Genomic DNA, 15443 nt, shown 5'->3' on the forward strand with positions numbered 1-15443 from the left:
ATTCTGGAGCCCCAGCAACTATGGGAATCAGTTGCCAGGTCCCACCTAAGTGAAAGACTTCAAAATGTAGACCCTTGGAGCTTAGTCCGAGGAGGACAAAGCTATTCATAACACCTCATCTGAGAATACGGATGAGTTAGATATGAACTCCGATCTGGACTCTGTTGTCAGGAGTCTCTAGTGAACCTATGGAAGAAACTCTGAGGTCTGACAAATTAACCTCGCTACCTAAGGAACCTCAGGAGAAGTCTTTGGAGAGATGTTCAGGGATAGTTGCAACACCTAAGCTGGTCAAAATCCCTTCCATCTACCTGCTAGGATTTTGAAGAGGTCTTCAGCAAGGGTAAGGCCTCAGTTCTTCCACTGCACTGACCCTATGACTGTGCAAAACATCTACTGCCTGGTACTTGTCATCCACGGGGTCTCAGGCCCTGAGAGAAGTGCAATGGAGGAGTACATAATTGAGGGTCTTGCCATGGGATTCATTCAGCCTTCCACCTCACCAGCTGGTGCAGGCTTCTTGTTTGTACAGACTAAGGACGGAAGCCTATAGCCTATAGAGGGCTGAATCTCATGTTGGCCAAGAATCAATGCCCCCTTCCAATCATTCACACTGCCTTCAAGGTTCTCCAAGAGGCAAGAGTATACTCTAAGCTAGACTTGTGGAGTGTGTAAAATTTGGATTGCAGAAAGGAGGGTGACTAGTGGAGGACTGCAGTCAACACACTGACAGGGCAATATGAGTACGTGGTCATGCCCTTCCTCCTTGCTAATGCACCAGCACCTTTTCAGACCTTCAGAAATGATGCGCTCCAGGATTCTCTCCATAATTACACCTTTGTCTACTTGGATTACATCCTCATTTTCTCGAAGTCCAAGTAGGAGCATGACACTCACACCATAGAGAGGCTTCTAGATCATGGACTTTATGTTAAGCTGGAGAAATCTGAATTTTATGTGACCACAGTGTCATTTTTGGGTTGTATCATCTCTAATAGCAATCTCAAAATGGACCCTGAGATGCAGGCAGTCAGAGATTGGCTACAGCCATACAATATGAAACAAGTCCAGCAACATGAATGCTTGAGCATATAGACATTAAGAAAGAGGATGTACTGGAGCTTTCAGAAAGCATCAAGTTGGATAAGTCTCTGGGACCATTCGAGATGTATCCCAGGCTACTGTGGGAAGTGAGGGAGGAGATTGCTAAGCCTCTGGCAATGATCTTTGCATCATCAATGGGGATGGGGGAGCTTCTGGAGGATTGAAGGGTTGCAAATGTTGTTCCCTTATTCAAGAAAGGAAGTAGAGATATCCCAGGAAAGTATAGTCCAGTGAGTCTTACTTCAGTGGTTGGTAAGTTGATGGAAAAGATCCCAAGAAGCAGGATTTATGAACATTTGGAGAGGCATAATATGATTAGGAATAGTCAGTAAGGCAAGTCGTGCCTTACGAGCTTGACTGAAATTTTTGAGGATGTGATTAAACACATTGATGAAGGTAGAGCAGTAGATGTAGTTTATGTGGATTTCAGCAAGGATTTTGCCAAGGTACTCCATGCAAGGCTGATTGAGAAAGTAAGGAGGCATGGGATCCAAGGACCCCTGCTCTTTGTGATTTTTATAAATGACCTGGATGAGGAAGTGGAGGGATGGATTAGTAAATTTGCTGATGACACAAATGTTGGGGGTGTTGTGGATAGTGTGGAGAGCTGTCGGAGGTTACAGTGGGACATTGATAGGATGCAAAACTGGGCTGAGAAGTGGCAAATGGAGTTCACCCCAGATAAGTGTGAAGTGGTTCATTTTGGTAGGTCAAATATAATGGCAGAATATAGTATTAATGGTAAGACTCTTGGCAGTGTGGAGGATCAGAGGGATCTTGGGGTCCGAGCCCATAGGGCACTCAAAGCAGCTGCGCAGGTTGACTTCGTAGTTAGGAAGGCATACGACGCATTGGCCTTCTTCAATCGTGGGATTGAATTTAAGAGCCAAGAGGTAATGTTGCAGCTATATAGGACCATGGTCAGACCCCACTTGGAGTACTGTGCTCAGTTTTGGTTGCCTCATTACAGGAAGAATGTGGAAACTATAGAAAGGGTGCAGAGGAGGTTTACAAGGATGTTGCCGGAATCGGGGAGCATGCCTTATGAGAATATGTTGAGTGAACTCGGCCTTTTTTTTTGGAGCGACGGAGGATGGAGTGACCTGATAGAGGTGTATAAGATGATGACAGGCATTGATCGTGTGGATAGTCAAAGGCTTTTACCCAGGGCTGGAATGGCTAGCATGAGAGGGCACAGTTTTAAGGTGCTTGGAAGTAGGTACAGAGGAGATGTCAGGGGTAAGTTTTTTTACACAGAGAGTGGTGAGTGTGTGGAATGGGCTGCCGGTGATGATGGTGGAGGCAGATACAATAGGGTCTTTTAAGAGAGTCTTGGACAGGTACATGGAGCTCAGGAAAATAGAGGACTATGGGTAACCCTAGGTAATTTCTAAGGTAAGGACCTGTTTGGCACAGCTTTGTGGGATGAAGGGCCTGTATTGTGCTGGAGGTTTTCTATGTTTCTATCTTTTCTCTTTCTTTCTAGTCCTGGTGAAGAATCTCAAACTAAAACATCAGCAATCCATTTCTTTTCATAGATCCTGCCTGACCCGATGTCTATTAAGACACTTGAAACCTCCACCTTCATAATACTTATGGTTGCATAGCAGTTAGTGCAATTGCTTTACAGTACTAGCAATCACCAATCAGAGTTTGGTTCCCACCGCTGTCTGTCATAATATTTATGGCATAATTATTGCCGCTGTTATAATACTTGTTGTAGAGTAGCAGTTAGCGCAATTGCATTACGGTGCTAGGGATCACCAGTTGGGGTTCAATTCTCACTGCTATCTGTCTGCACATTCTCCATGCAACTGTGTGGGTTTCCTCCAATATTTCAAAGATGTATGGTTAGGGATAGTAAATTGCGGGTATGTTACGTTGGCATTGGCAGTTTGACAACACATCAAGGCAGTCCCTGGCACAATTCTTGCTGATTTGATTTGATACAAACAACATTTTACTTTTATGTTTCGATGTATATGTGATAAATAAATCTAATCTTTAATCTTTACGTGCGTGGTCTAGAAATTCAACATTTCCCTCTATGAGTTCACCTTCTTTCATTTCTTTCTCCTTGGAAAGTGCACCTGAGGAGAATTCATTTAGTAAACTTGTTCAAAGCCCCTGGCTGCACACATACTGTAGATTACTCTTTTGTTCCTTAAGTGGATCCCTTCTTTCCATAGCTACCCTCCTGGTCCCTGATATTCTTATGAACTGGCTTAGGATTCGTCTTACATTTACTTTTCAATCATATTTCTTGATTTCTTTTTTCCTCCGATTTTGCTTTTTAAATACTCCTCTATAGACTCTGTGTTCCTGGAGGGATTTGTTGATTGTAATTGCCTCTACTTGTCTAATGTTTCCCTTGTTACCTTCATAACATTTGTAATTCAATGTTCCTTAAAGTTACCATCGTTTCCTTTTCCTCTGTCTGGAAGAAGCTGTCCCTGAACTCCTGATAACTTCCCTTTAAATGGCTTATGCTTATGAGATAATGTTTTACCTTCTAACATGTGCTCCCAATCTACTTTCACCAGTTCCCCTACTGCAATATTAAAATTGCACCTTAGGACCTTAACCTGAGGACCAACTTTTATGTTTCCATAACTATATAAAAACTTATAAAACTGTAACCACCTTCCGCAACAATTCCACTGGCTGCCTGTTTTCATTTTTTTAAGATGAAGTCAATCACAGCCACCACCAGACCCAAGAATAGCTTCTATCCTGCTGTTATAAGACTCTTCAACAGTTAAAGTTGAACTCTGGACCTTTCAGCTTACCTCACTATTCCCTGTACTACACTTTCTCTGTACCTGTAAAACTGAATTCTGCATTCCTTTAATACTCTGCCTTTATACTGTAAGCCACCCTCATGCTGTAGCAAACATCCTTTCATTCTTATTTTTGATAATTTGCCAAAAAGAAGAATGGTGGCTAGAAGCATCAGAAGGTAATGACAAACGCTTTGCAAGGTGAAGAAATGCTGTAGAAATTAGTCAGTTTCATTTTTGATTAATGCCTTATCTGAATGCTGGGTGTGATGATTTTCTGATATAAAATTTCTCTCTCCATTTAACGAAAGGCTGGAATGTACTGGTTAAATTTAATTGACTATTTCTGTACTGGATGGATTCTTGTTACAGTCGCCCTGATGGAACTCATTGCACTCAGCTGGATTTATGGTAAGTATAATATGAAAAGCACTAAAACTAAATCAGAGTGTTAAATCACTGTTACCATGTGGATTCTTAGAAGGAATGAAACAGATTTTTTGTTACATGACATAGTAAGTTATTTTTAACTGAACGGGGTCAATAAAGAAAGTTCTTAATTATCAAAAGTTCTTCTACTTGATTTCACAGCTATTCTGCCTTTTGCATCTTTCAGTCTTTCTGAAGACTGAACTATTCTAGCTGAACTGCTCCCGTTGACTGCTAAAAAAATTTTGCAGCAGCTCCTGCTATTTTTTGATGAACAAAAGGCCAACACTTTAGGGTGGCAAGGTAGCGTAGCAATTACTGTAATACTATTACAGAGGCAGCAATCACTGACTGGCTTTCCATTTCCTCTGCTGTCTGTAAAGAGTTTGTTTTTCCCCATGATCACATAGGTTTCCTCCAGGTGCTTCAGTATTCTCCTGCATGCTAAAGATTACTGTATATGGTTAGGGTTAGTCAGTTGTGGGCATGCAACACTTGCATGCTGCCCAGCACTATCCTTGCTGATATGAGTTGACACAGTTGGAACATTTCACAGTATGTTTCAATGTACATGTGACAAATAAAGCAAATCTTTTAATACTTTTGAACAAAAGTGACATTAGCCTATGATCCTTTTAATGGTGGTGAAGATTCAATGGATACATCCTCATGATCCTTCACTGCCACCTGTCGGTTCTCCCAGTTATGACTGTTACAAGGATCTACTCCTTAGTAATAATGAAAAGAGGCACAGAGACAATCTGTGATTACTGACAATTACCTTTCTTTTCTTTTTCAGTATTTTTATTAATTACTTGCATAGACGAATAAAAATACATTATGATATTACAGAAACAGAAAAAAGGTTGAAATGCCCCATATAGTAAGTTAACCATAGTATTCAAAAGGTATATTTTATTCTAATCTAAAGCAAAATCAAAACCCCATAACAGAAAAAAGCAAAAGACAAAAAAAAACAGCTGTTTGGTTAAAAGAAAAAAAAAAGTATTGGACATATAGTTATAAATTCAAACATATAGTAGCCATCACCATTGCTGAACAAGTTGAAGATTGTGAAAGTAGTTCCAAAAAGGTCCCCATAATGTGAACAAATCTTGCCTAGGTAATAGAAATAGAACACCTAATCTTCTCCTGATTTAAATATGACATAACATCAATCAACCAATGGGCATGAGGAGGTGGAGCAGCATCTTTCCACTTAAGCAACAAAACTCTTCTGGCTAAAAGAGAAAAAAAATGCAAAATATGCAAATAATTCAGCTTAAGAGTAAAATCATTTCATCCAACAGTACCAAACAAGGCAGTCAGAGGGTTGGGTTTAAAGTTTACTTTAAAAAGCTCCAAGAAAGATTGAAATACTTTTTTCCAAAATTTATCAAGCCGCGGGCAGGACCAAAGCATATGAATTAGAGAGGCCTCTTCGACATTACACCTATTACAGTATGGAGAAAAATCTGAGTAAAAATGAGAGAGCTTATACTGAGTCATATTGGCTCTATGAAGCACTTTAAATTGTAAAAGAGAGTGGCACGCATGTAATGAAGAGATGTGAACAAGTTTAAAAATTTAATTCCAAGCATCCTCATCAATTGAAATCTGTCGGTCTTATTCCCAGAGATATTTAATTTTATCTAACGGAATGTTTCTGATGGCCAACAACATACTATAAATATTAGAAGTAGATCCATTATGAAAAGGTTTTCAGAGTAAAAATTTTATCAATTAAATTCTTATCTGAACATTTAGGAAATGTATGAAGTTGAGCATGCAAGAAGTCTCTAATTTGTAAATACCTAAAAAAGTGAGCTTTACAAAGTATATTTAATAGATAGTTGATCAAATGAGGAAAGACTATCTGCAACAAACAGATCCTGAAAACATTTAATACCTAATCTATTCCACTCTTCAAAAACTACATCAGTCAAAGAAAATAATTAGAAAAAATGGGACTAGAGAGTGAAAAGCCAAATATCCCAAAGAATTTTCTAAATTGTAACCAAAACCTCAAAGAATGTTTAACTACATAATTATCAGTTAAATTACTTAAGAACAGAGGAATTGAAGAACTGTGGCGACCCACTTTCTGCGCAGGCGAACCGGCTCACAAATAGCCAGCGCGTGGGGGGAGACTTTGGTAATGCACCTCTGACGTCATTTCCGCCTGGAGAGGGCGGGCACTAAGGATTAAATGCCAGCGCAGCGAAGTTTGAATAAACTAGTCTCCAAACGACTTTCCGACTGCGTGTCGTTATTTCAGCGCTGTGTGTAGCACATCGCTACATTGGTGACCCCGACGGTCCAAACGGGTTTTGGACCAAAGATGACCGACTCTTCATCTGTTCACGCAGTTTCGCTAAAACTGCCGACTTTCTGGACGCTGCGACCACGCGTGTGGTTTAGCCAAGCAGAAGCCCAGTTCCAGATTCGGCAGATATCCTCTGATTCCACGCATTACTATCACGTGGTGAGTGCCTTTGACCAGGAGACGGCCGCCCAGGTTGCAGATTTCATACAGTCGCCCCCGGAAGAAGGCAAATATGAAGCATTCAAAGTGCTGCTCATTGGGACCTTTGGCCTCTCATGGCGTGAGCGGGGTGCGCGCCTGCTTCACCTGGACGGTTTGGGAGGCAGACTGCTGTCAGCATTGATGAACAAGATGCTGTCCCTGGCTGACGGACTCAAGCCCTACCTCATGTTCGAGCAAGCATTCCTAGAGCGACTGCCTGAGGACATACATCTGCTGCTGGCAGACGCAGACTTCAGCGACCCCCGGAAGGTGGCGGCCCGGGCAGACATGCTGTGGAAAGCCAAGAGGGAGAGCGTGGCGTCCGTCGGTCAGATTACCAGGCCACGTGCCCAACAGCGGACCAGACCAGGCCCGGCAGGGGGGCGCACACAACACAGAGGCAGGAGTGAGGAGGCCAGTGAACAGTGGTGTTTCTACCACCAGCGGTGGGGCACAAAAGCCCGCCGTTGTCGCCCGCCCTGCAAGGCCACTTCTTGGTCGACACCGGAGCGGAGATCAGTGTCTTACCCCCAAAGGGGTACGACACCCGCAACAGGAAGCCAGGACCCACCCTGTGGGCCGCAAACGGCAGCACGATACGGACCTACGGCACCGGCACAGTACAGCTGCAGTTCGGCGCCAGCCGGTTCACGTGGGACTTCACACTGGCCGCCATGGCCCAACCACTCCTGGGGGCGGACTTCTTGCGAGCTCACAGCCTGCTGGTCGACTTGCAAGGGAAAAGACTGGTACATGCCGAGACTTTCCAGACGTTCTCCCTGGGTGAAGCCAAGTTGCCGGCCCCACACCTGGACTCCATCACGCTGTCGGACAACGTATTCACCAGAATCCTGGTGGACTTTCCATCGATTCTGGCACCACAGTTCACGGCAGCCATGCCCAGACACGGGGTACAGCACCACGTCCCGACCCAGGGACCACTCTCCATGCCCACGCACGAAGGCTCCCCCCAGAAAAGCTCCACCTGCGAAGGAGGAGTTCAAGAGGATGGGGGAATTGGGGATCGTACGGAGGTCCAACAGCCTATGGGCCTCCCCTCTGCACATGGTGCCCAAAGCAGCCGGGGGTTGGAGACCATGCGGCGACTACCGCAGACTGAACGAGGCTACCACTCCAGACCGCTACCCCGTGCCGCACATACAGGACTTTGCAGCAAACCTGCACGGGGCAAGAATCTTTTCCAAAGTAGACCTCGCCCAGGGATACCATCAAATCCTGGTGCATCCTGAAGACATAAAATTGGGTAGGGCTAATCCCCCATTTTTTTTTTAGTTTTCTGATGATGAACTTTACTTAAATAGAGGGTTTTATTCTTCCATAAAGAAGAAGATATAATTGAGTCTAAAAAGTCAAAAAAGGATTTAGGAATATTTCAAGCTTGAAATAAATATAAAAATTTAGGGAAAATATTCATTTTAATAAAATTGATACATCCAATCAGCAATAAAGAAGGGGCAGACCAATTTGATAGTACCTTCTTAACATATTCCAAAAGAGTGATAAACTATTCTTTAAAAAGAAATTTATAACTCCTAGTAATTGTTATAACCAAATAAGTAATTTGATTTCTTACAATTTTAAATGGAAGGTCAGAGTTGACTGATACCAAATTATTCAAAGGAAAAGGTTCACTCTTATGAAGATTAAGTTTATATCTGAGAACTGACTAAATTCAGAAAGTAAAGAAAATACTGAGGGTAGAGAGATTAGAGATGTAGAACAAAAGGTCCTCAGCATAAAGTGACAACTTATTAGTTATACCCCTCCTTAAAATACCCGAGATGTCAACAGATTCACGAAATGCGATGGCTAAGGGCTCTAAAGCCAAATCAAAAAGCAAAGGACTCATAGGACATCCTTGTCTGGTACCACGTTGGAGATTAAATGGTTTAGAACCATGAGATTTAGTAAGAACCTGTGCAGTGGGAGATAAATAAAGTAATTTAATCCATTGAATGAAGTTGGACCCAAAGTTAAATGTTTCTAATATTTTAAATAAGTAGATCCATTCAACCCAATCAAAGGCTTTCTCAGCATCTAAAGAGATCATGCATTCCAAAGTTTCTTTAGAGGGAGAATTAATAACATTCAGTAAACATTGACTGTTAAAATGAGAATAATGATTTTTAGAAAATCCAGTCTGGTCATCAGCGATAATAGAAGGCAGAATATTTTCCATCATATGAGCCAAAAGTTTAGATAAACTTTTAGTGTCAACATTAAGTAAAGAAATAGGTTTGTAGGAAGAGCAATCAGTTGGATCTTTATTCTTTTTGAGAATATGTGAAATAGAGGCATCATAAAAAGATTGTGGTAACCTGCCTAATATAAAAGAGTCAGAAAGGACAGAAAATAAGTGAGGAATAACCAAAGGAGCAGAAGCCTTATAGAACTCTCCAGAAAGTCTGTCAGGACCAGGAGCCTTCCCCGAACTCAGAGAATGGACAACCACCTTTATTGTCTAAACTAACAAGCACGTGAAGCACACTAAGTACTTGTGTGCACATCCATTAGGTTTCCCTGACTATCCTGAATAGTCAAAGATTAGAAAAGTTAATACCAGTAAAAAGGAGTCTATGCTGGCCATGTGTTTCTCACGGTCCCGCTCCAATCTCCAAGTGTCTGTGCGGTACTCAACATCCGCGATGTTCGGTCTTTAGAGAGAGTTTTTTTACTTTTGCAATTGAAACATTTGGTTTTATATTCACTCCTTACCAATTCAAATGTTACATTTGAGTGTTATTGGCTATAGGTCATCTGACTGACCTGTAACACCTTCTCATTGACTCTGGTCCACGCCAACATCCATTTATTGCCCTTGTACTGCAAGTGACAGCTGGTAAGATATAGCTGTTTGTTCTCTTTGGCTCTGGTTCAAACCAATCAGACTAGGCCACTCAGATACTGGACCAAGATAACAGAAATTCCTTGTGTCCACATTCAATTGCTCTGATTAGATTATCCCAGAGCAAGAATCAGTTGTCAAACAGTTCACAAGATGTAAGTCTCAGAGCAGCTTCACAAAATGGTAGCCTCCTTTAAGCACATGGCAAAAACAAAGTCAATTGGTTTGTCTACTACCACCGTCCTTGATTCATTCAAGTTCACTGATTTGTAGACTAGTTGTTTCTGGCCAACGTGATGAAGGTGAAGTTACAAGGTAAGCTCATCTTTGGAGCTTTGTCTGACTGCCTAGAATAATTTTCCATTCTCCAACTTTTTTTTTGTAATTCAAATTGTTATTATTATTTATTCTTATTTTACAAAGCAGCACAGCATATCATATAGCAGATACAGTACAGCATATTTATACAGCCATCCCATGACAGGAAAACATAAAACTAAGAAACAGAAAAAAAAATTATGTCCACGGCTCTGTCTCCTGGGTGATAGGACAATGATATCTAATGTAAACAATGACAAATTTACTATTTTAAAGGTGGGTCTCATCACAGCTGCAAGAATTATATTGCAAAACTGGAAAAAATCCAGATGTCCCACTGTGAGGGAATGGACTGCGGAAATGGTTAAGATTTCATCATATGAACACGTTGGGAAGAATTAACAGTGAGGGAAAAGTGCAAGACACTTGGGATCAGTTTTGGTTGTATGTTAATTTAAACTTATTCTCCAACTTTAGATATTACATTAATTGTGCACCCTTCCATATTCTGATACCTGGAACGCAGTTCAGCTCAGTTTGCATCTGAAACTTCGGCTTTCCTCAGGAAGAGCTCCTTTAGGATTTTGTGGATTCTACGTAACATTTCTGGTAATCAGGTTAATAGCAGGATTGCTAGCTAACCTACACAAACCTTGTGAGACATTGTTACTTGACCCCTTTTCTATTCTTAATGCAGGATATCTGTACTAACGGCTGCATCAAAGACCAGAGGAGTAAATTAATCAACCATCTCTGCTGTTCTTTTGCTCACAGGGATAAACAGGTTTATTAATGACATTGAGACAATGATTGGGAGGAAGACTTGGCTCTTCTGGCTGTGGTGGAGACTGTGTTGGCTTTTCATTTCTCCAAGTTTGCTGGCTGTAAGGAAATATTGAACTTTTATTGGTTTAAACTAAAAACAACCCATCTACAGATCAAGTGTCATTAAACCTCTTTTATTATGTCCATCTTTTGTCACAGGCCATCTTACTCTGGTCGTTAGCAACATTTTCCAGACCTACATATGGATCTATTGAGTACCCACAATGGGCAACAGCCCTTGGTTGGTGCATACTAATTTTCTGTATTATGTGGATCCCCATAATTGCAATTATTAGAGTTATTCAAGCTGAAGGCTCCAGTTTTTGCCAGGTAATGAAGAAGTTAAATACAAATAACAGAATTTTAATGAATTTGCCCCATTGCCCCCACTGTACCATTGATGGTGGAATATTATTAAAATAGAAAAACATACAGAAGAAATATTGCTAAGCATAGAATTTTTTTTTAAACTGTAGATGCTGGAAATCTGTAATAAAGAAGAGAATATGCTGTAAATATAGGTCAGCATATATAGAGAGAAACATAATATTTCAGACCGTGACATGCAAAATAGGAGCAGGAGTCGGCCATTTGGCCTGTCGAGCCTGCTCCTCCATTCAATAAGATCATGGCTGATCTGGCCATGGACTCATCTCCACCGACCTGCCTTTTCCCCATAACCCTTAATTCCCCTACTAGGCAAAAATCTATCCAACCTTAAATATAGTTACTGAGGTAGTCTCCACTGTTTCATTGGGTAGAGAATTCCATAGATTCCTGTGGGAAAAGCAGTTCCTCCTCATCTCCATCCTAAATTTACTCCCACGAATCTTGAGTCTATCTCCCCTAGTCTCACCCACCAGTGGAAATAACTTTCCAGCTTCTATCTTATCTATCCCATTCATAATTTTATATATTTCTATAAGATCTCCTCTCAATCTTCCAAACTCCAGTGAGTACAGTCCCAGGTAACTCAATCTCTCCTTGCAGTCAAACCTCCTCATATCTGGAATCAACCTAGTGAACCTCCTCTGCACCACCTCCAAAACCAGTATATCATTCCTGAATTAAGGAGACCAGAACTGCATGCAGTACTCCAGCTGCAGCCTCACCAGTACCCTGTACAGTTGCAGCACAACCTCCCTGCTCCTAAATTCAGTTCCTTTAGCAATGAAAGCCAGCATTCTATTTGCCTTCTTGATAGCCTCATGCATCTGCAAACCAACCTTCTGCGATTCATGTACAAGCACTCCCAAGTCCTTTGGTATAACAGTATGCTGTAATCTTCTACTTTTTAAATATAATCTGATCTTCCACTTTTCTATCCAAAGTGGATGGCCTTGCATTTACCAACATTGTACTCCATCTGCCAGACCCTTGCCCACTCACTTAATCTATCTATATCTCTCTGCAAACTCTCCCTATTCTCTGGACAATTTGCTTTTCTACTCAAAATAGTGTCATCAGCAAGCTTAGATACACTACACTCAGTCAGTCCCCTCTTCTAGATTGTTAATGTATATCATAAACAGTTGAGGATCCAGCACCGACCCCTGCGGCACACGGCTCACCACTGATTGCCAACCAGAGAAGCACCCATGTGTCCTGACTTTCTATTGGTTAACCAATTCTCTATCCATGCTAACACATTCTCCCCAACTCTGTGCATCTTTATCTTATGAATAAGTCTTTTATGTGGCACCTTATCCAATGTTTTATGGAAATCCAAGTAAATAATGTCCATCTGTTCCCCTTTATCCACTGCGCTCATCCTTTATCCTCAAAGAACTTTAGTAAGTTTGTCAAACAGGACCCACCTTTGCTGTACCTTTGAATCCATTTCTTTCCAGATGCCTCACTATTTCTTCTTTAATGATAACTTCAAGCATTTTCCCAGCTTCAGATGTTGAGCTAACTGGTGTATAGTTACCTGTATTTTGCGTACATTCTTTCATGAACAAGGGCATGACATGCACCACCTTCCAGAGAATTTTGGTGAATTATCACCAAAGCGTTCAAAATATTTGAAACAGCGAGAGGGAAGTCTGTTTTACATTCTGGCAAGAGTAAAATGTGAAGAAACACCTGTAGTGTCTGATTAAGGGTGGAGACCAAGGTTGTCCAGGTTTCACAAAACTGTGAGAGCTGTCAAGTTATGAGATGAAGCTGGCAGCTAGACAGAGCCCCCATTACCCTCCAAAAAGAATGTCTCAAGTTTACAGGGAGTAAGATGAAGTGAATCACCAAATAAAACATTGTAATATTTAAGTGAAGAGGTAATAAAGGCATGAATGAGGTTACTGTTAAAAGCTTCTTTTCATTGGTTAGTAAAATGACTTCTGTTAGTTTCTTATTCTTTTAGTTTCTATAAATTCAAATTTAGAGTGGGTAGCTCTGTGATAATCATCAGTTATCCATTTGTAAATTCAATATAACACAATCTGTGTCAGAACAAATAAAGGCAACATTTGATCAGGAACTTTATCTTGTTGAAAATGTAACTTGTTTAAAAATGTGACAGAAATTTTTAAATATTTCTTTCCACAGAAAATCTCTGCTGCTTGCAGATCAGCTCCTGACTGGGGTCCGTACTTGAAACAGCACAGAGGGGAAATGATACAGAACCAGAGCTGATCTTCCAAAGCTCCCACCTAAGTACCTCTACTGACATGCCTGCTGTTCAGAAAAGATGTGTAGATCATGGCCAGAAAGATCTATAGCTACTCTGATATCTCACTGTAATTTCAATCCTTTCAGTAATTAATTTCCACTAATTTGAGTTATTCCAAAGTTATTTGGAACAGCTTGCAGCTCACTGGAACACGCATAGTCATCTGGGTACAGGGGTAATTACAGAATTAAATTCATCATGACCAAGATTTTTACCCCATATAACTCTTGGGGTTAATGAATGGATTCCATTAATTGCTGTGTTTTCTTGAATTAGACTCAGAGTATGGTAAAGTTGAAAAAGCACAGATCCACATTGATATTTGTCACCAATAGCCACCAGCTTATCATAACACTGACATTGATAGCGTTACATGTGATGAGTCCCTTCAAGTCATCTGAGACCAATTCTACTTTCTGTTCTTCAGGACCAGTCTCATTCCTTAGTACTGTTGTGTTCATTGATTATTACTGGAACAGCTTCCACTTCCCCATAGATCATTACAACAAAAGAAACAGGCCCTTCAGCCCATCTGGCCTAGTTCCATAAGCCTGCACATGAACCACAGCCCTCCATACCTTTCCTATCCATGTATTTACCTGAATTTCTCTTAAAAGTTGAGATCAAACCTGCATCCACCATCCTATGGCAGCTAATTCCAAACTCTCCCTATACTGAGTGAATATGTTGCCCTTCAGTTGCTCATAAACCTTTCAACCTTAAACTATGACCTGTAGTACTAATTTCACCCATCTCAGTGGAAAAAGAATGCTTGCGTTTACCCTATGTATATCCCTCAGTACTTTGTATATCTTTATCAATTCTCCCCTCATTCTTTTACACTCCCGGGAATAAAGTCCTAATCTGTTCATCCTTTCCCTATAACCCAATTCCTCAAGCCCTAGCAACATCCTTCTAACTTTTACTGTGCTCTTTCAAGCTGTCATGCTTCAGTCTGATCACCAGGGGATACCAGAGTCCTCCAGGCACTGAAGCTCCTCCTTGCTGGAATTTTTGGTTGATTATTTTCATCTGCATCTTGATTTAGAAATTAGACTGGGCTCATTTAGGTGCATCAAAGTTATTACATTGAAAGTCATGTGCACTCAATCTGCATTCAGGATCTGAAAAGGAAGAGTCAGTTTGGCTTTGTGTGTTCAGAGTCCTGCTTGATGAACCTATTAGGATTTCAACAAGGCCTTTGGCTGGTGTAGAAGGGTAGGTCTCAAGGAATTTATAGGGAGCTAGTTAGATGGATTCAAAATTGACTTGGAGGTAGGAAGTAGAGGCTGGTGGCTGAAGGTTGTTTCCTCCAGTGGAGACTGGTGACTGGTGGTGTGTTGGAACTCCTCTTGTTCATTATTTACATGAATGATTTGGCTGCAAAGGCACAAATCTTGATCAGTGAGTTTGTGGATGAAAGGAAATTGGGAATTTATGTTGATAGTGAAGAAAGTTATTGTAAATTACAAGGATATCTTAATCAGTTAGGGAAATGGGCTGAGGAGTGGTAAATGGATTTCAATACAGACAAATGTGAGGTATTGTTCTGAAAACTCAAACCAGTGTAGGATTATACTATGAATTTCAGGGCACTGGGGAGTGTAATGGAACAGAGGGACTAGATAGCTGGTTGAAAGTAGCATCAGGGTTTTGAAAAAGGCCATTTAGCATGCTGGCCTTCATCAGCCAGGGCAATGAATATAGAAGTTGGAATGTTAACTTGCAGCTATGCAAGTTGTTAGTGAGACTACACTTGTAATACTTTGTACATTTTTGGTCACCCTGCTACCTGAAAGACAGACTTGAGGTGATTACCAAGGGAACAGTCACAGAACAGCACAAAATAAAGTAACTCCAAATCATAATGGACCAATGAAAGATGACTGTACAAATATTTTGACAATAAGAATATGAATCTGC

General features: G+C 41.0%; 1 protein-coding gene across 2 annotated transcripts in view; it reads left to right on the top strand.

The window, feature by feature from the left end:
- The window catches only part of LOC140734530 (sodium- and chloride-dependent neutral and basic amino acid transporter B(0+)-like), an 85475-nt gene extending 71950 nt beyond the window's left edge, over positions 1 to 13525 (top strand). Inside the window, exons 11-14 of one of the 2 annotated variants that reach the window (XM_073058615.1) lie at positions 4196 to 4295; positions 10799 to 10908; positions 11009 to 11179; positions 13397 to 13525. In XM_073058615.1, coding sequence (XP_072914716.1) covers positions 4196 to 4295; positions 10799 to 10908; positions 11009 to 11179; positions 13397 to 13483 — 468 coding nt within the window. In that variant the 3' untranslated portion in view covers positions 13484 to 13525. The remainder of the gene's footprint in view (positions 1 to 4195; positions 4296 to 10798; positions 10909 to 11008; positions 11180 to 13396) is intronic. The other variant, XM_073058616.1, reaches the window with a different exon arrangement.
- Positions 13526 to 15443: the final 1918 nt, after the last annotated feature.

The sequence above is a fragment of the Hemitrygon akajei genome, chromosome 10 (assembly GCF_048418815.1).
Source record: "Hemitrygon akajei chromosome 10, sHemAka1.3, whole genome shotgun sequence".
In the NCBI taxonomy this organism is placed as follows: Eukaryota; Metazoa; Chordata; class Chondrichthyes; order Myliobatiformes; family Dasyatidae; genus Hemitrygon; species Hemitrygon akajei.